General features: G+C 36.0%; 1 protein-coding gene across 1 annotated transcript in view; it reads left to right on the forward strand.

Annotated features, from left to right (window-relative positions):
* EYS (eyes shut homolog) overlaps positions 1–20,707 on the forward strand; it is an 836,985-nt gene that overhangs the window by 192,622 nt on the left and 623,656 nt on the right. Inside the window, exon 12 of the mRNA XM_032185496.1 lies at positions 20,381–20,503. Coding sequence (XP_032041387.1) covers positions 20,381–20,503 — 123 coding nt within the window. The remainder of the gene's footprint in view (positions 1–20,380; positions 20,504–20,707) is intronic.

A 20,707-nucleotide genomic window follows, 5' to 3' on the forward strand; every position in this document is an offset into this window, starting at 1 on the left:
GGGGAGCAGATGGAACCAAGACAGGTTCTGACTGGATAAAAAGAAAAGCTTTTCAACAGGAGGATGGTCAAGAATAGGCTGGCCAGACAGATTGTGCAGTCTCTTTCCTTGGAGGCTTTCAAGACCAGATTGGAAAAAATTCTGAGCAATCTGGTGTGGTCTCATAGTTGACCCTGATCTGAGCATGCAGTTGGACTAGATGGTTGCCTGAAATCCCTTCCCTCCCAATTTACTCTGATTTTGTGATTCTATGATAATCAAGTTAAAGACAGATGGTAATTCAGTTTTGCTATTTTATTTCAATACAGTTAATTTGATTTACAATTACAGAAAAATACACATCTGAACAATCAACTTCATATTTTTTATTATCTAAGTTTCCAGGCCTTAAAATATATCTGTCATTTATTGATTTACTGGATTTTGAATCATCACAGTATATGCCACTAACAAGTATGACCCTTGACTTTTATGCTAAAGTAATACAGAGATTGGTGTGACATAAGAATTTCCAGAACACCTTATTCCTGTCACATGCTCAGGAGGACAACAAGAGAAGCACATTCATACATAGTGTAGTAGCCATGAAGAGCAGAGATCAGAGCAGTAAATACAGAGGACTGTTCATAACCAATTTGCAGCAATACTGATAAGCAGCTGTATTACTGATTTTTGTTGTATCAGTATGGAAAAGAACATGTTGCATGGGACACAGTCATCAGAATCTTACAGAGTCAAGCTGGTACTCACAGTTATTAGTCGTGGGAATCCCCTGGCATTTGTTTCAATCTATCTTTGATTTCCGGGGATAGATCACTTCTAGGATATCTCCTCCAGCCAAGATCTTCATTACCTTCTTTGCCAGCCCCCTTTCTATCCAAGACCACTTCTTTTCAGGCTCTCATAATTTTCAGTATCAGCTCTTCTCTCTGGAACCCCACCTCCCCAGTTTTCTCAGTCTAAACAGTCTATGTGCAGAAACACAGTGGGTGATCAGCGTCCTAATACATGTTTCTCTCTCATGGCTCTCCGTTAACTGGCAGATTCTGGACATGCCACTTTTACCTGGTCCAGATGTAATCAAAATTTACAGTAAGACCACAAAACTACTGCAACTAACAACTTGCAGACTTATGCTTGGGAGGTTAAAGTCAGTTTCAAATGATCACCCACATCCACAACTACCTTCTGTTTAAGCCTTTTTTTTTTTTTCTTCTCTGAAAGTCACATTAAGGATTTCCTGATGAATGATTATCAAATTTCGATGATGTTGATTCAACCAGTTTCACTGGGAGTTATATTCAGCATATTCACCTCTATAAATTACAGGAAATTAGAGAGCCTTCATTAATTGTGTATATGACAGAATTTGTTCAGGCTTTATGAATAAGAGGTAAAAAATAACATTCAAGTCCTAGTTCAAATGCTAGATATGCTGAACTATGTCATTTAGATTTAACTTCAGTGACCAGATTATTTCTAAACTTATTTTTGACTTTTTCCTAGGGTAAAATTGTGTCCTGAATACTTTGCTTATAAAGACAGCTAATTTAAACAGACTTATGAATCTAAGGAGTTGTGAAATTATTAATATTCTGCTGAATTATTTAAAAGAAGTTCATAATACTCCATGTTCCCAGAGAAAAAAATGGTATCCTTGTGCATCTGCAGGGCAATGAGCATACCACAGTTATATGCATGATAACTTTAGTCTTTGGATGCAAAAGTTCCCATCTAGCTATTGGAATCCAGATGTACAATTATTATTTTTAATACCATTTGTCCATTTATTTCTTTTACTGTCAGTTAATCTAGAATATTTGTGTTTGATTTTAGTTTAAAATCTGTTAGAAAAATAGATGCAAAGACAATACAAAAGAAAAAAGGGAAGAGAGGAGAGGAGAGGAGAGGAGAGGAGAGGAGAGGAGAGGAGAGGAGAGGAGAGGAGAGGAGAGGAGAGGAGAGGAGAGGAGAGGAGAGGAGAGGAGAGGAGAGGAGAGGAGAGGAGAGGAGAGGAGAGGAGAGGAGAGGAGAGGAGAGGAGAGGAGAGGAGAGGAGAGGAGAGGAGAGGAGAGGAGAGAAAAAGAAACAAGTAACCAAACAGTAGAATCCCAAATAAAAGCACTTATTTAAATTCTTGTAAATATGTAGCCTTTAATATATTTATGATACATAGGGAACACTAGAACAGGCTTCTCAAGGAAGGGGTCATGGCACCAAGCCTGTTGTAGTTCAAGAAGCATTTGGACAGTGCTCTCAGACATATTATGGTCTGAGTTTTGGGTGGTCTGAGTTTTGGGTGGTCCTGCGTCAAGCTAGGAGTTGGACTTGATGATCCTTGTGGGTTCCTTCCAATTCAAGATATCTCATGAATCTGTGATATTTACACCAGCTAAAATTTTGATCACATAGATCTGTTCTATTTTCTTACAACTGTGTGCACTTCATAAATTATTCTATTCAGCTGTAAATGCTGTTATATTCAAGCTGTAAGTCCTGAAGATGACAAATTCTGAAAACAGTTCCTCAGACCTAGAGATGAAACAATAGTTGTCACTGTACTGACTGGAGTAACAGGTATATTCAGCATCTTACTTGGAACAGAGCTCTGTGTGGTGACATCTGTAGCCTTTTATCAGTGCAAGATATTCAGGTGCTGTTCATGTGTCCTTAGATTTGATGATTTGATGTGGCTTTGTAAGTTTGTCTGCAGTAATGACATGCTATCAAAAAGGGGAAAGAAAAAAAAAAAAAAGGTAAAAAAAAAAGTAAAAAGAAAGTAAATAAATAAATAAATATGTTCTTAATGGCCATGGAAGAAATTCTCTGCTGCTTTTCATCTTTAAACAAAACGTTCATTGAAAATTAGAATGGGTTGAGAGAAAAGCCTGGTAGAACTCCTGCTGCAACACAAGGAAATTCATGAAGCCTCAAAGTACAATTTTTATACAATCACCCTGTCAGGGGTCACAGTTTTCTATTCAGGCCTATATTATGGTTTGTGTGATGAGCATCTCCCACATGCAAGTCTTTCTTTATTTTTCTCTACAAAGACAAATCATACAGTGTTTTTTAAATAATTGACTAGCTGTACTCTCTGCTATACGTTTGTTCATAATTCCTGTTGAAATTTGTTCAGCAGTCTTGAACTGGCTGTCAGGAAAGCTTTATCTCCTGTACAAATAAGTCTAACCCTTGTAGTAGACAATTCTAATGGGTCTATTCTCTTCTTTTTCTAAGTTTTCTGAAATTTTGGTATGCTAGGCTCACACTACTGAGTGCTTGAAAAAAATAAAAATACGACATGACATACCATAGCAGAGCTGAGTGGTTTGTGGAAGACAAGGTATACCAGTTATAGATGTTCTTCTTGACTTCCTAAACCCACGAGGTTAGCAATGGCTTAACCCTGAACAGCCAGAAATGTAAAGCAAATCTTCTTGATGCAGATTTAGAGAAATGAAACAATTGTGTAATACAGTGCTATAACATTCAGTTGAGTTTGAGATTCTCAGTACAGAAAATGCTTACTAGATATTTAAAATGACTTTTTTATTTTTTTAACACCTGGAGCACTTTGTCCAGTTCTGGGCTCATCAGTGCAAGAGAGTCCAGAAAAGGGCCACCAAGATGATCAACCTCTCCTATGAGGAATATCTGAGAGAGCTGGAACTGCTTAGCCTAGAGACGAGAAGGCTCAGAGGCTCAGTTATCTCACTGATGCATATAAATACCTGAAAGAGGGGTGCAAAGAAGACCAACACAGGATCATTTCAGTAGTGCTCATTGCAAAGAAAAAGAGGCAGGAGGCACAAACTGGAACACAAGTGGTTTGACGTGAACACCAGAGAACACTTTTTTACTGTGCCTGAGTTGGTACAAGTTGCCCAGAAAGGTTGTGGAGTCTCCCTGCTAGGAGGTCTTTAAAAGCTGCCTGGACATGGTTCTGGGCAGCCTGCTCTGGGTGTCCCTGATTAAGAGGGGAGATGGGCTTCAGAGATCCCTTCCAACCTCAACCATTGTGTTATCCTGTAATTCTTTAACTGTCTCAACATACTCTAGAAAGACTTTGCTAACATAGTTGTATGTCAAAGCACTGGTGTGCATGCACTCATATCGCAAAGCTACATGCTCCATTCCTGTGGCCTTTACAAGGGAGGAGAAAAGGGACTGATCTCAACATTCTTAATTTGGGTTCTTACTGTTCCTTGAGTTTTGTATAGAGTAACTCTATTTTCATATTTCTTTGTGCTGTAGCCTTGTTGTAGTCTTATGTATATCATCCAATTTCCTTAGTTTTCCAATTTTGAATTATATGTCAATATGCATAAGATGTAAAATAGGGAACAGAACAGAATAGAATAGAATAGTCCTATTATACATATATTATACATGTGATCATCTTTGAGATATGATTTTCTTATACCTACAACCTTTATCTAGGTATTTAATTTTAGAGTTTCATTACCATAAACTAATCAAAGACAAACATACTATTTCCCTTTCATGTACTGTCACAGTAATGATAATTTTATGTTCTATGTTAACACATATTCACATCAATTCCATTTCATATTTTCATCTGTATGAAACTAGCCAAACTTGTAGGGTATCTAAGCTAAAATACAGAAACATAGAATCATAGATTCTATATTACCAAACTTGTACGTTTGCATGCACTCGGATATATTTCAATTTCCCAATTCCTTTTATTTTATTGTCTAATTTAATTTTATTATATTAAAATTAGGTAATTAAGTGTGAATACATGGTTTAAAACTTCCCTCTTAACTGCTTCTTGATTTAAAAATAATGCAAATGAAGCATACTTATCCTCATGTTCTTCCAGTACATTAAGATAGATAACTGATGTTTGAGAAAGTGGTGCCATTTGTCAGTATTCAGATCAGCAAGAAATAAACATAATCAAAGTATATGATATTATATTGAAAATGAATAGTCTGCTATAGCAGAAACAAATTAAGATAAAGACAAATTACATTTAAATTGCATCTGTCTGCAGGAGGTTCTCTTAAAGACATGAAAAGGAAAAGACAGAGAAATAAAAACCTATATTTTCTTTGTAAATCTTTCAGAATGGTTAATTCACACTGTGTACACCAAACAAATCTATTAAGGACAGATTTTGCTTATATCTTTAATTTCTTCTCTCCCCCTCTTTAGGTTTGTAATATACCAATGTCAGCTCCAAACAGCTGTAACAACATGGATAATGTAATGAATTATGCATCAGCACCTTTAAAAACATGTTTTGCTATCTGCAGCACCCTTTCAAATATCATTTGCCTCCATGATATTTCCCCTTGCCTGTTAGTCCTCCTGTAACAAGTATCCACAGTATGTCAGGAACTGATGCTGGTTATTTAAGTCCTTCCTGAGAAAGGGTGCTCCTGCCACGTCTTGTCATAGGGAGCTCTTGAAACTTCCCAACCAAAATGTTGAGTGCTGGGAGCTCTTGAGTCACTGTGATTTTCTCACATTTCAGAATAAGTAAATTGTCAATGATCAAAAATGGTGGTTTTTTTTCTTTTTCTTTCTTCTTTTTTCTTCCTTTTTCCTGACTCTGAGAGGGAAGTAGCAGTTCCTAAAATACTTCCATGCTATTAGCAGAAACTATGATATGAATGTTAAGCGTTTGTTATTTAAAAAAGTCCTGTGTAATACATTTTACAACTGTTAAGAAGCTCTCTAAAAAGCATTGATTTGGGGAGATAACTTTGGAAATGTGGAATGCTAAAATAGAGCAGAAAATAACTGAAAAATATTCTTTTTTATTTCTTAAGAAGGATCTGCTTCCATCTGTGCTTGTAGTTGTCTACCTTATCACAAAAATAAAAGTTGTTTGACCCAGATTAAGCAGGTTCTTATCACAAAAATAAAAGTTGTTTGACCCAGATTAAGCAGGTTTTCAATTTGAATTAGCTTCCACCTAGCTGGCTAGTTCTCAGTTAATTTTAAGAAAGCTAACAAGTACATTAAGGTAGCTTGGCAGCTAACTGCCTGTTTGCTTCCTAAAGGTCAAAGAACTAAAATGCACAGGCAGAAGGAATTTGCCTGTATTTATTTAATACATTCACATGCAAAACATATTTTTGTCTATTTTATTTTGCTCTAATTGCCATTTTACTTTCAAAATAGTTACATTTTATAATTTTAAACGTATAAACTATCAGCTAATATCAGTGTTCTTAGTCTTCTGATTTCTTTTCTTCAGGTTTCTTCAGTGTTGGGTATCAACAAAACAAATTAAAATATATAGGCTTCAGTTCACACTATAAAGCCTTAAGAACACTTCATCATTGTATTTTAGATTAAATCTTGCACTTTTGGTTGCTATTTATAAGAATGCCAATTCATCTTGTGGATCTGGTGCATATAAATTAGGAGGAAGTGGATTAGCTCTGTCCTGAATCCCACAGTAAGAGCTCATTTAAATTTTTTGTTGTTTTGTGATTGGCCAAACTGAATTTCTAACTGTGTTTCTAGGCTAAACAGTAAGGCAGTTTAATTCCTCACACCGTTTCCAGCTTTAGCCATGCAACCATATACTTAAAGAGTCACTAAAGAGAACATGAGGTGAGTTTTAGTTTGACTGACTCAAAGCTTACCTTATAATATCCACAGCTTAAGCTTTGTATTTCTATATCCAAGGACACACATCTGGTATTGTGATTTCTTGAAAAGTGATGAAGTTTAGAACCAATCTCGGTGTCCTATGGACATAGGTCTGATCTGATAAGAATTGCCAAATCCCACTGCCACAGCTCTATGCCCTCTGGCCCATCCAGTAGTGAGGCTGAGTGGATTTGTCTAACAGGTTCATGCACACACACAGTACTTGTACATATATACTCAATGACCAGCCCTGCAGATCGACACAGTCAGGACACATGGCACTTGCAGAAACACAAACAACACCAACTTCCTCATCTGTTCTCTTATCTAGACAACCAGAATTAAAACTAGTTAGTGGAAAGCATATATGATACATATATACATACAATGTATATCCATCCTGGCAGCTGGGCTCAGATGCTCAGTCTATCCAGTAGCTGCCTCTGCCTCCCAGTCTACCCTGTTGCTAGTACCTGGGCCTCCATGGCAGCTGCTGGTACTCAAACCTATACACACACACATAAGTGCTCGGACACATGCACACCCACACACCATAAAGGCCTCTGGTACCAAGCCTTAGACACCCAGCCAACCCTGTATCTGCCCCCTGGGTCTCCTGGTCTTCCAGGGGGCATTGCACAGACATACACGTTTGAATGGGTCTCCTCAGTAGCTAGACCAGACCTACAGCCTCACCAGGAGCCAGTCCCCAAACCCCACAGACTCCCCACTCACCATCTTGGACCTCCTGGTCCTCCAGTTGCCAACTTGCAGACTTCCAGTATCTGGCCCAAAATTAGGGCAGCTCTAGGACCTGCCTTCCAACCCAGTGTACTCTTCCCCAGCACTCCGTGATGAGCCCTGTACCCCTGAACAGTGACCTCCCTCGGAATGTGAGGTGCCCAGGGGGCCATCCCCATGGACACTGGTGTGTGGTCTGAAGGTACCCTGGGACAAACCTCAGGGGCCCAGAGTGGGTGTTTGTGTCTCTGACTGGGGTTTTGGTGTTCCAACACCTGCCATCATGCTTTTGTGCTCCTTCACCTCTGTGGAGACAAGTCTTTAATCATATAACCTAATATAACCCATAAAACAATTTCACATGAACAATAATTCCACTTGAAAGCAAAATGATTTTTTTATATTGTGATGTATTCCTGCAAAATTATTTCCATCTATTCATTGTCCTCTGCATGACACTGTTTCAAGGAAAGCTGTTACTAGCATAACTTCAGTTATTTACTTACATGAGGCACATTTAAAGAATTAAAGAATTCTTAGAGAAGATTGAGAGGGAGGTTATTTAGAGAGAAAAGGTCATTGGACAGGTCATTTAAGAATGACAGCTTAGTAACAGAAATAAAGCAAAAGCTAATATGTAGGGTAATTGTAGTAGGCAACTGGGGGAACTACGTTTGGGAGAAAGTAAATAAGTCAGAAGACTGTTTACTTGAATAAATTTGTGGGCATTCTTCCTTCAACACTCTATCATATCCATCTCTGTACTGCCTTCTTTCCTCAAATTTCCTGATGATACGGCACATCTCTTTTTGTCAGCAGCACATGTACAGGTCTGAAAGAAGAGAGACTTGGAAGGTGAGGTGAGAGAATTTTTTCATTTCCTCCTCATTTATAGCACCTCCTTGATGGAGAGGGAACAAGAAACTATCACTTGACAGAACAGGAATGCTCAACACAATTTTCTGTCCTCACCCACTATCTTTTTGCCTCCTAATCTTCACCTTAAAAATCCTTTAGGGGGATTTTATCCATGCTCGCACCCATTTTCTACTCTGAACATAAGGTGCTCAAACTTTCAGAGCCCATGATTTAGAAGAATGTTTTGGGAAACGCTGGGTGATGATGTTTCGGTATTTTTCCCTTGACATTCAGACAAAATTACATAGAAGAATAGGCAGTAACAGATTCAGTTACTATGGAGTTAAGTATTATAATTTTGTGAGGCAGTGTCCAGGAAGTGTGGATTTGTGGAGAGAGAAAAAAAAAAAAAAAAAAAAAAAAAAGGAATACAAGGAATATAAGTTTTGGAGGGATCCTTTCCCTGAAGACTAAATATACTATACTGAGAACTCCTGACTTAATACAAATTTTCTTGTATTATTTTTTTTTTTTTTTTTTTTGGTATTAGACATGCTGATATGAGATAAATAGCTTTAACATCGTCTATGACATCCTAATGTTCTTCTTATTCTTATAAGTTCCAAGGACAACAATTTTAAGACTTTGTGAGAAATAAAATAGTGTCAAACCCTTGAACTTCTTGAACATTGTGTTTCACTCAGAAGCACTAAGCTGTCAGAAGAAACGAAGGATATGGTTTAATACCACATACACCAGTTTTACAGCAGTATTAGGAAACTGCACTGAATTTTAGTAGTGTTTCTCTGATTTACAGTGGCGTAAGTGAGTGCAGAATCAATCTTATTGTTTTGTTTGTTTGTTTGTTTGTTTAAAGTGGTTTAACTTTTAGCAGTGTGAATTATTTTATGGTTTTGTTTATCATCAAAGTACCATGGTCTATACACAGTAAACTTGTCACATCCCATTATATCCATGAAGTGATATAATTTTGTTTACTTGAAGAGTACAGCAATACAAAGATTAACAGAGACAGATGCCGATTTAACTAAACAAGATAATCTGGAAGGCTGCAAGACTACTTGCCTGCCACTTCAGCTTTGCCCTCCAATATCTGATATTCTCTAAGAAAATCTGTAACCAAATTAAGATTGCTAATAAAGAAGTTTTACTCTGATTTGGCATGCTTTTATGCTTTCATGCAAGCAAAGTCCTAGGGAAAAAAAATAATAAAAAAAAAAAGTAGAGAATATAAATTTTAAAACGTGCATAGAGGGAATTTTGACTCTTCACAATTGATGTGATCAGCGCAACCCTATTGTTGTGGTTTGGTCAATTAGTACTAATGATTGTTAAAAGGTGAGGATTCAGAGCCAAGTAATATATTAAAAAATGATCAAAATAAACAGAGGAGTCACATACTAAACTATGAAGAGACATGTCACATAGTAAACTCTGAAGACATAAGAGAAGTATTGAGTAAGTAAATGACGAGGATCTTTAATCTGAAAAGATTTATTCTTCTGTCACAAATAAATTTCTCCATTCTACCATTATATACAGGACTGAAAAAGTACACTTCCATAAATGCAAAACTTCACATGCAATCCACAGGTGAGCTGCATATTGGATTGAGATGTGCTGAAAACTACTTTCTCCCTTCAGCCTGAAAATGTTCTGAAAACTACTTTCTCCCTTCAGCCTGAAAATGTTGCTATAAACAGTCCTAATGAAGTATAACTCTATCTCCTGACAAATTAGAAAACATGAGCAGACTCACTTAAGTTCATATTCTCAGCTGCTTAGAAATTAAAGCCAGAATAGGTCTTCTCGTTTAGTATTTGATTCCTTTGGTAATACAGAATTTTTGTTACAGTTCTTTTCTTTTTAAGTGTTTATCTCATTTGAGTATATATGGACCATTTGTAAAATTACATTTCCATTTTGTGTCCTGGTGGGTTTTCTTTTCAAAATCAACACCACTTTCAAGATCTCATCCCCTCTTCTCCTGTAACTTTCTCCCCTTTGATGAAAGTCTGAATATATTTTCTATTTCACCCCTAATTGTCGATTCATATCTTATAATTATTATTATTCATAGAATCAAAAATGAATCCCAGAATGGTTTAGGTTGGAAGGGACCTTAAACATTATCTAGTTCCAAGCCCCCTAATATCGGCAGGGACACCTCTCACCAGACCAGGTTGCTCAAAGCCCCATCCAACCTGATCTATTCAAGCGATGGGGCATCCACAACCCCTCTGGGCAACCTGTTCCAGTGCCTCACCATCCTCATAGTAAAGAATTTCTTCATAATCTCTAAACTAAATCTACTTCTTCATATCTAATCTAATCTAATTTAATCTCATCTAATCTAATTGCTCTTTTAGTTTAACATTACCCCTTGTCCTATCACTATACTCCCTGATAATAAGTTCCTCTCCTACTTTCTTGGAGGCTTTAAGTACAAGAAAGCTACTATCAGGCCTCCTCTTCTCTAGGTAAAATTATCCCAGCTTTCTCAGCCTGTCTTCATAGAAGAGGTACTCCAATCCTTTATAATCCCTGCGGCCCTCCTCTGGACCTGCTCTAACAGGCCTATATCTTTCTTATACTGTGGACCTGAGAACCAAATGCAGTGTGGTTTCACAAGAGCAGAGTAGATGGGGAGAATTTCCTCCCTCAACCTGCTGGTCATGCTTCATTTGATGCAGCCTAGGATACAGTTGGCTTTCTGGGCATACGAACTTTCTTATTTTGTGTAAATCACAGAATCACAGAATGTAGCTAGCATTATAAACAACATGTGATCATCCTGGTCATAATTTAGGAAAGTATAAATGCAAGATATTCTTTCTTCCTTTAGGAAATTCTTTCAAATGTGTCCCATACTTTAATGTAATTTTTCTTGTACTTCTCTGAATTTTAGAAAATTGAAACTTCCATTCCATTCTGAAAATAAAATTAAGAGCATAGTACCTTCCCCTGCTATGTATTCTGTCAGTGTTTATGCAATATCCAAATTCAGTCCAAACCATTTTCTGCTTATACCAGGATGACAATTCATAAAATAAACTTATCACATTTCTAAATATATATATATTTTTTTTTTCTGAATGGTATTTTTAATTATTTATATTTAATATTTTCTCTTTTCTGAGGGAAACAGACTTTCTTCTTTTTATTTAAAGAAATCTAACAAGAGATCTCAGCTGCCATAACTTTGGAGGTAAACTGAGCTCTGCAGCTTCTCATGAGCTATTGGGAAGTATTGCAGGGAGGAAAAATGTCAATCAGAGTTTAACAGGATTGTTTTTGAAACCAGGGCTTTCAGAAAGTGAGGTGTGTTTTTTTTTCCCCTTTGATTTGTGTCTCTTGTTAGTCTGAAAAAATATTCACCTTTTTTTTTTTTTTTTTTTTCTGAGAAGTATTGCCACAAAGTAGAAACATGCTGTAAGATCTTCAACATTTTCTGTTATCGAGTGCTTCTAATAAGTAGGTATATCTGTTTCTTGCTCTTTTAATTGGGGGACCTCCCTTTGATCAACACAGGCTACCACTGTGAAAGATGAGAAATTATTAGAGCAGCAGTGTTCTCTCATCTTTCCATTGTAGAATTGTTCAGAGCCAAATCATGAAGATTCTTCACTATAAGAAATAAAAGTGCCAGTAACTTCATTTTTTGGTATCTAACAATAACAGCTAACATACTGAACAATTTTCTCTCACAGTCTTAAAGGAATATCTCCTTTCATCACAACTTTGTTTCCCATCCCTTGTCTTTTGCTCTGTGACATCAGGAGATTCTTTTCTTCCTCCTGGACAGAAAGAAAGGCAGCAAGAAGTTGTGGCAATAACAATTACTAGTTAATAATTCATAACATTTGAGTTAATGAGAGTAAGTGGCAAAAGCTTCATTTCTCGTCATTTCAAGCCTACCACATGTAAAATGTGTCAGAGTTAGGGCAAACTTCATTGAAAATGAAGAAGGAAGTGCAAAAGATACTAACCATAAGCTTGCTAGAAAAACAATGCTTTGTTCTACCTATCTGTTTATATAATAGATCACACCTTAGAGAAAGGATTTGAGAAATCACATATTGGGTATGTGTTCTCTACCAGTCCCATGAGAAAAGTTTTTTAAAACAGTTTCTGAGAAAGCCGTATGTCTATAAAATGAGTGAATAAAGGGTTCCCATCTGTCTTTAACAATATAATGTCTTGAACATTTATTCTGTCATCTGAGGCTGGCAGGAGTTTTCTCATTAGAAATCCTCCCGAATGTCTGATTGTGCATCTGCAGATTAGTCAGACACAAATAACAAGAACTTGAAGTTATATATTTGCTATTTAAGAAAGGCACATCTTTCTCATTGTAAGTTTGACAAAGGCTCTAGTCTCAGAGTTTTGCAGTTTCTGCCATGACAACTTGATATTGTAGCAAAATTTATATTGAATTTTAGCATGACACCATTGACACTGTGTGCCTCCAAACTTACTCTTCCAGACTTTTAAATTAGTAAAATTTGATGAGTCTGTGAAAATTAGGAAATTTTGATGAGTCCTGTGAAAAAAAATAATAATAATTTACCTGGGAATTGAATATGTTCTTCAAAGCTCCCAGTTTACGACGTCTTAAAGAAATAATTCTTTATTAATTAAAGAACAGCTAAACATAATGCATGTACGCGCTGCATTAGAATTTATTAATAAAGAATTTTTAGTAATTATTTTTGGCCCTCAGCTTCTCATATTCATAATGTTTAATCTCATAATACATTGGTAAATTATTGTTTTTGTTTTAAATATGAGGAATGGTTTTACATTGCTTTATTCATTAGGAAGTTAGATAGGTCATATAAAAAATGTTAATGCATTTTGTCATGTTTTCCATTGCAAGTCTGAAACCACAGGGCCCATCTAGTATTCTGTGAAACAATTCTAATCCCACAATTATATTTTTGTTGATACCATAGTTTCTTCTTCAGGGGAATTCTTAGTATACAGAATATAAAATATGCAGGATGAGTACTGGAGCATACTCTAGTCATTACAAAGATAAAATTGTCATCAGGTATCCGTTTATATCATGATTCCTTTACGTATTCACTGTAGAACTAGTCCAAAAGTATTGCTGCGATGATAGAATTGTAATGAATAGTCAAATATGCAGTTTTGCATTTGGAGTTGCTGTGGAATAGTTATATTAAAGAACATTGTCGTTATATTTACTAATTTGTAAGACTATCAAATGTCTTTTCAAGACCAATTCACCTAATTCTTCTCTTTCCTATCAATTTACACTTTATTCTGACATAAGGTTATTAGCTGGCACAAATCAGAATTCTGTGTTCCTGAGAGTATCAGACCAGGTAGGACTAGCTGCAGAAGCAAGAGTGACACTGTGTGTCTATGAGCTCAGGGTCATCTTCAGGAAAGAACTGCAGTTTCACGGTTGTTACTGTTCATGTAATGGCCTGTAATCCTAAAAAATCTCTAGAACCTTTAGGCTTTGCATCATGCGTTGACTGCTGTTTCTTTCCAGCTATTGACAATTTTTAGAAAGGGCCTGGAAACACACAGTTCCCAATCTTAATGCTTACAAATGAAATCACTTTTGATTACAAATGGAACGGGATATTTGGTTGTTCTGACTGCTTTCATTTTTCTTTTCCCTACAATGTTCAGTTACAATGGTCAAGTGTTAATGTCTCAGTTGTCTTGGCAATTAGGTCATCAGACACGTCAGGTATAATTCCCTATTGTAGTGGTTTATACAAGTTTGTATATTTCTTAGAACCATAGAATCATAGAATCATTAAGGTTGGAAAAGACCTCCAAGACCATCTGGTCCAATCATCCCCCTACCACCAATATTACCCACTAAACTATGTCTCTAAGCACCATTTAAAGCTCTGTTTTTGGAAAAGTGCAAAGTTGTTACTGAGAGAACTGACCTAAAATGAAAATGTCAGACAATGGCTAGCAAAGCCTCGGTTCAGCAAAAAACATTATGTGTTTTGGAAGACCTCAAAACAACAGTTAGTCAATGGGATCATACCATTATCACAGAACTATAGCATATCCCAAGTTGGGAGGGACCCACAAGGATCAAGTCCAACTCCTGGGTCCCCAAAGTACCACCCCAAAAACAAACCATGTGTCTGAGAGCGTTGTCCGAATGCTTCTTGAATTATGACAGGCTCAGTGCTGTGACCACTATCCTGGGCAGCCTGTTCCAGTGCCTGACCACCCTCTCAGTGAAGAACCTTTTCCTAATATCCAACCTGAACCTCTTCTGTCACAGCTCCATGCCATTCCCTCAGGTCCTGTCACTCTCATCAGAGAGATCAGTGCCTGCCCCTCTGCTCCCCCTCACGAGAAAGCTGTATATATTAAAAGCTGTATTATAAGAAAACACTTCACGGGAAGATATCAACATGTGTCAGACTCTTCCAAGCAGTGAGAATCTGCAATTTTCTTTGTTTATTTTTAGGCCAGCCAGCCAATACAAAGAGGTGATATTCCCACAATATATAGTGTTGTTGTGGCCTCCCCTTGAATATTATGTGCAGTTCTGGTCTCCACAATATAAAAAGAATATTAAGACACTTGAATGAATCCAGCGGAGGGCAACAAAACTGATAAAAGGACTGGAAGACATTTGTATGAGAAGAGGCTGAGGAGACTGGGTTTGTCTAGTTTGGAGAAAAAAGGCTGAGGTAACCTCATTGCACTCTACAAGTTTCTGAGGAGGGAAAATTGAGAAGGACTTTATCTGAAAGAATAGTTCAGAGAGGGTACTTCTAACAACAGTCACAGGGAGGGGGGCATTAAAAAGGTGAACAGCACTTTTCATACTGGGACCTTGAGTATTTTATGGTCCAGACATTTACGTAACAAACATCTGTGTTTGTAGAACACTGTAGTTTGGCAGTCTGTATTTCATCATATCTTGCTGTAGGTTTTTCACCTTGAAAAAAGATAACCAAGTTAACATTTTTGATATTGAAACAATGCATGTAGGGTGGGCTTACTGTGAGGACCCCACAGGTGTTTATTTGGTGTGTATTTAAGGCTGCGTGAAGGATTAGCACAATGATTAGCTAGCTCCCATGCTGTGTTCTTCCTGAATATGGGTTTAAAGTGTACGTTTAAAATATTGTATAAAAGGGAATAAGCATTAAAGATACATGTAATTGAGTGTGAATATTGTTATTAATAATTAAACTTGATTGGCATTGGAAGCTAAATTAGACAAATTTAGTTCAGGATTTGAATGATGTATCAGCATTTTATGATACTCCCACTTTTGGGAAAATGAAGTCTGTTGTCAAATATCCAAACGGTGGGAAAATAAATCTTACTGAAACTTAGAACAACTGGGAACATCATAGGTTATTAAGGCCAGTTCCAGAGCACAACAGTGACAAAAAATAACCTGGAAGAGACAGTGTGCTCTTCCCTGGTTTGACCATAACAATGCACAGGAATTACAGTTTACCTCACAATAAACCACACTTTGGACCCTCTACCATCAAAATATTAACTATTAAAATACATTTTATTTGTTAGTTAGAATCATGGGAAATATATGATACCAAATATATCTGGTATCAAGATATATACCAGAATACACCTGATATCCAGAATAATCCAAATAGTGATGACTGTGTAGGGAGTGTTCTGAAAATGTTCAGTTTAAGACAAGACTTAAAATTAGATTCTTTGAAAGCATGTCTGATATTTGACCTCTGTATTCGATGCAGGTTGTGCTCTATAACTTATGTGAGACTTCAGCCATATATTAGAATTCATAAATAAATTCTGCAAGGAACAGGGAAAAGAATTGACAGACACACTGATTGCACTGGGGCACTCCACTATTTACCTGTATTTGTTGCTATTTTTCTGACACAACCATCAACTCTATACAAATTATTTTCTCTGGTATTCACAAATGCATCATAGATTGACATGTTATCCTGGTTCTGAAGGCTTTTGAATTTGTTTTCCAAATCAGATAAGGTTTTAGGGACCTTTAAAATTGACACAAAAATAGGAAAGAAAGATGTAAAACCATTTTGTTTTCCCAATATATAATATAGTTTTAATTTGTTAATTTTTACCTGCTAGTTCACTTTTAGAGAAAATATACAAATTGGGAATTTTTTGTTTTAGATACATATAAACATGTAAATATACATGTTTAATGGTGTGCCACGTCTTCACTACATATCTTTCACAAGTCATGTCCTGAGAACCTAACATAATAAAAAAGAATGCTTTTTCTCCATTCAAATAATTACTGCAAGATATATAGAAACAAAACAAAACAACAGAAAGATATTAAAAAAAAAAAAAAAAAGCATGAACATTTTCATTTTATAAATTGAATTATTTTTTCTAGTATCAGTGAACATATTTCTTTTTTTATTTCAATTAAATTGGGACATACCTTTCTTGTAGTAAGTAGGTCATCATCAGTCATACATTAAAAGTTAGCTGCAGAACTCAATATAAAGATATTCCGCTTTAGAGGTGTGCACAGAATAGTATCTACTTTCCATCCATTGTTTATGTAATGCCTTAAAAATAGTGATTAGAAAAAGAGTGGCAACTTGTTTGAATGGTGCACGTCAATGAAATGTGCTGACAATTGTGCAAAGATTAGTATCAATATTTGGAATTAACATGGCACAAAGCTATATAGATTTGGTGGGTTGACATTGGCGGGCTGCCAGACCCCCACCCAGCTGCTCTCTCTCCTTGGTAGAACTGGAGGAGAAAATGTGCAGAAAAAGCTTATGGGTTGAGATGAAGACAGGGAGATCATTTATCACCTACCTTGCCAGGCAAATCAGTCCCAACTTGGGGAAAATCAGTTTAATTTATTGCCAATTAAAATACAATGGCATAATGAGAAACAAAGACAAAATAAAACACCTTCCACACACTTTTTCCAGGCTCAGCTTCACTCCTTCATTCCCAACTCCTCTACCTTCTCACCCAGCCCGGAGCAGTTCAGGAGGTTGTGGTCAGTTCATTCCTCCTTCTTCACAGTTTTCTGTGCTCCAGGGGAGTCCTTCAGTGGGCTGCAGTCCTTCAAGATAAACCTGCTCCAGTGTGGGTGTTTCATGGGCTATAGTTCCTTCCAGACATGTCTACCTGCTCCACGGGTAGCAGGAGAATTTCTGCTCCAGCACCTGGAATGTCTCCTCCCTCCTTTCTCTTACTGCTCAAAAGGCTATTCTTCACTCATTTTAGTCCCCTTCCTCAAGAAATGCCTATCTGGCATTTTCTTCCTTTTTTTATTTAAAGTTTATTTAAAGTTTATTTAAAGCTTTCCCACAGGCACCCTTATCTTGACTGATGGGCCCAGCTGTGGCCTGCAGTGGGGCCATTGGAGCCCTCTGGAACCAGCTGGGGCTGGCACGGGGCAGCCCTGGCCTCTCCTCACAGAGGCCGCCCCACTGCCAATGCCTGTCCACCTACCCCTAGTACAGTGTATTGAAGAAACAAGGAGACTAAGTTGTCGTTTCCTTTTGTTTCTGTGATGCCTACTTTCCTTCTTTTAGCAAGATATGCAGACAGCATTCTCACCTATTGTAATTAAGTTATACAGTTCATACATACTGGAGACCTGACTCGTATGGCAGCTGTTTGCTATGCTTCAATATATTCGTATGCTGTGTATTTTACTTCTCTCCACAGCTGAAAGAACTAGACAATAAAATAATTGATAATACTGTCTCTTACATTAACATGTCAAAATTCACAAAAGGTATCATAAAAATATCAAAGTGACTCTAATACAAGCAAAACACATGAAAATATGTATATTGTTTGCATAATTCTATGAATGTCTTCCTACTTTCTGGAAGTACTTCCTATTTTATTTATTGCTTTATATCAGGTATAAAGACATGTATTTGCAATATTGGATATGAAGTGAAAGAAATTTAATTCTTTGTTGATAAAATACAGAAGTTCTCCCTTTCAGGTTCCTCTTTCAATGAAATACAGATTCTAACAGCTCTTGGTTTTAATTACAGAAAAGCATTTGGAATGAAATTTTCATGTTAATACCACACATAAAGATGAAGAAAATCAAAGATTGCCTTGTTTTCTTTGCAGGTTTTTCAGGCCAGTACTGTGAAATAGAATTGAATGAATGCGATTCAGCTCCTTGCTTGAATGGTGCTGTCTGTCAGAAAGATGTCAACAGATATGATTGTTTTTGCCCTGAAGGTAAGTTGTTCAAAATAATTTATTTTTATTTTCTCTGACAATTTTAAAATTGCCTTCAGTCTGCAAAATATCTTCTTGACAGTCTAAAACCCTTTTCTTTTTTTTAAATTTCTGTCTCTGAAGATAAGTTATTCTTTAATGAAGTCTCATTTGCATTTTTGTCCATCAAGGCACCCAATAAAACAAGCACACTCAAAATGAATGGAGGCAGATATGTGTTACATTTATCAAACAAAACCTCATGATTTTACCAAAAGCTGAATAAGTGAAGGAAAACATAAATGTGTAGCATGTGAAATTCACAGAAAAATGTATGAATAAGCTTACAAATAAAATATTTTATCCTGATTTACTAATTTGCTGTTTTGTGACTGAGCATAAGAAGCAGACTATCGTGGCCAAAATAATGATTTTATAGTAGTTCTTCAGTATGAAAATGTATTAAAATTTTCACAGACAAAAAGAACATGTCTTTCAATACTTTTGGTCAGTTTCTGTAAAAATGCATATGGCCCAGTGTATGAAAAGTATGTGAACAAATGATTGGTTTCAAGAAAAAAAAGTAGTTCAAGGAAAAAACAAAAAGCTTTAAAGCATTTAATATTACATTGTCTTTCTGCAATACTTTTTAAAAACATTTTTCTTCTGAATATTTGTATTTTTATAATTGTAATTTTAGTTTAAAAGAGTCAAGTTCATGTTTTATAAGCTGATAATTTGTTTCTGCGTTTTAAAATTTCTTATACTTGCTTGAGTTTAATCTCAAACAGTGCTGTTTTGTATGTTTGGACTGATGGTGAATTGATTTCGTAGTTTACAATATTTCAGTTATTTTTATACTAATACAAGCATTCTAGTGCTGATGATAACTTTAGAAGCTTATCACAAAAGATTAAACTGTTACAAATAATTCTTTTAAGTACAGCCTCCATCATTAGTTAGTTTAAATTAGAAGCCAAAACAGATATTGGAAAGCAGTTGAAAACTGAGCTTGGAAAAGATCATACTGCTGTTTACTCTTCCTGATCAGCTTACAGAAAAATAATTCTTGGCATCCACATTGATAATTTTGTGGCTTACTTGTTACCTGTGAGACATGGGTCTGATTAAACTGTGATTGCAAACGAGAGCTGTTACTATATACATTATTAATGAACTCAGGGTAATTCTAAAGTTTTATGACTTAGGGATCAGTGGAAATTGGTTCCATGGTCAGTTTGAGAAATTATGAGAATATGGCTTGCACTGAGGGTGCTGATGGCTTAGCATTAGTCATGGTCTTTCTGCAGCCATGGCCTGTGACAGCACTAATGACAGTCATTTCGTAGCATGACCACGAATTAGAATACATTTACAAGAGCGTAAAATGTCATATATTGCAGAGGAGATTCTCCTGCAATTTCAGGTATTAAAAAAAAATAAAAATCTTTTGGACTTCTTAGCTTGCTAAAAGTCACTATTACATGAGAAACAAATAGAGAATAAGTGGAGAAGTGACTATTTGAGAGTTGATTATTAAAACTATAATCAGATGCCCAAATCCCAGTACATCTGTAATGTTCTCAAAATGGCAGAAGATATACCAATTCTTTAGTTTCTGCTGAACATAAAGTTCAACTAGATTAATGAAAACACTGAATCCTAAAATTTGTTCTTTCAATTATTAGCTCTTTTTAAAGTATGTTTGATGGTCAAATTATTTTTTTTATTAATGATAGCACAGGAAAAGCTTTTAGGAAGATCTTTCAAAAAGAGTTCAAGATAATTGTATTGCAAGAGTAAATTGAAACTAATCTATTCTTTAGAAAAAAAAAAATACCCAGAGAAGGCACACACATAGCTGAATAATGCATAACACTTTTTTTTTTTTTTTTTTTTTTTTTTTTTCCCCAAGGATTTGAAGGTCTTAACTGTGAAATGAACTTTGATGAGTGCACTTATGGCTTCTGTAAAAACAATTCAACTTGTTTGGACCTGATTGCAGACTACAGTTGTGTTTGTCCTCCAGGATTCACTGGTAAGATATATTGTACTCTGGATAAGGCATTAAATAGTTAAATGTTTATTTACTTTTCTGAAAATAAATTAAAAAAAAAACTCTTTGTGATTGCATTTTGTTGAGTATTTTAGCATTAATAGAAGTAAATTTAATATTGATAATCTGCTTTAGCTTCCTTACTAAGATGATAAAAAAATGAAAAGTGTGTATGCTTTTAGACTA

Source organism: Aythya fuligula, chromosome 3 (genome assembly GCF_009819795.1).
Source record: "Aythya fuligula isolate bAytFul2 chromosome 3, bAytFul2.pri, whole genome shotgun sequence".
NCBI classification, from domain to species: Eukaryota; Metazoa; Chordata; class Aves; order Anseriformes; family Anatidae; genus Aythya; species Aythya fuligula.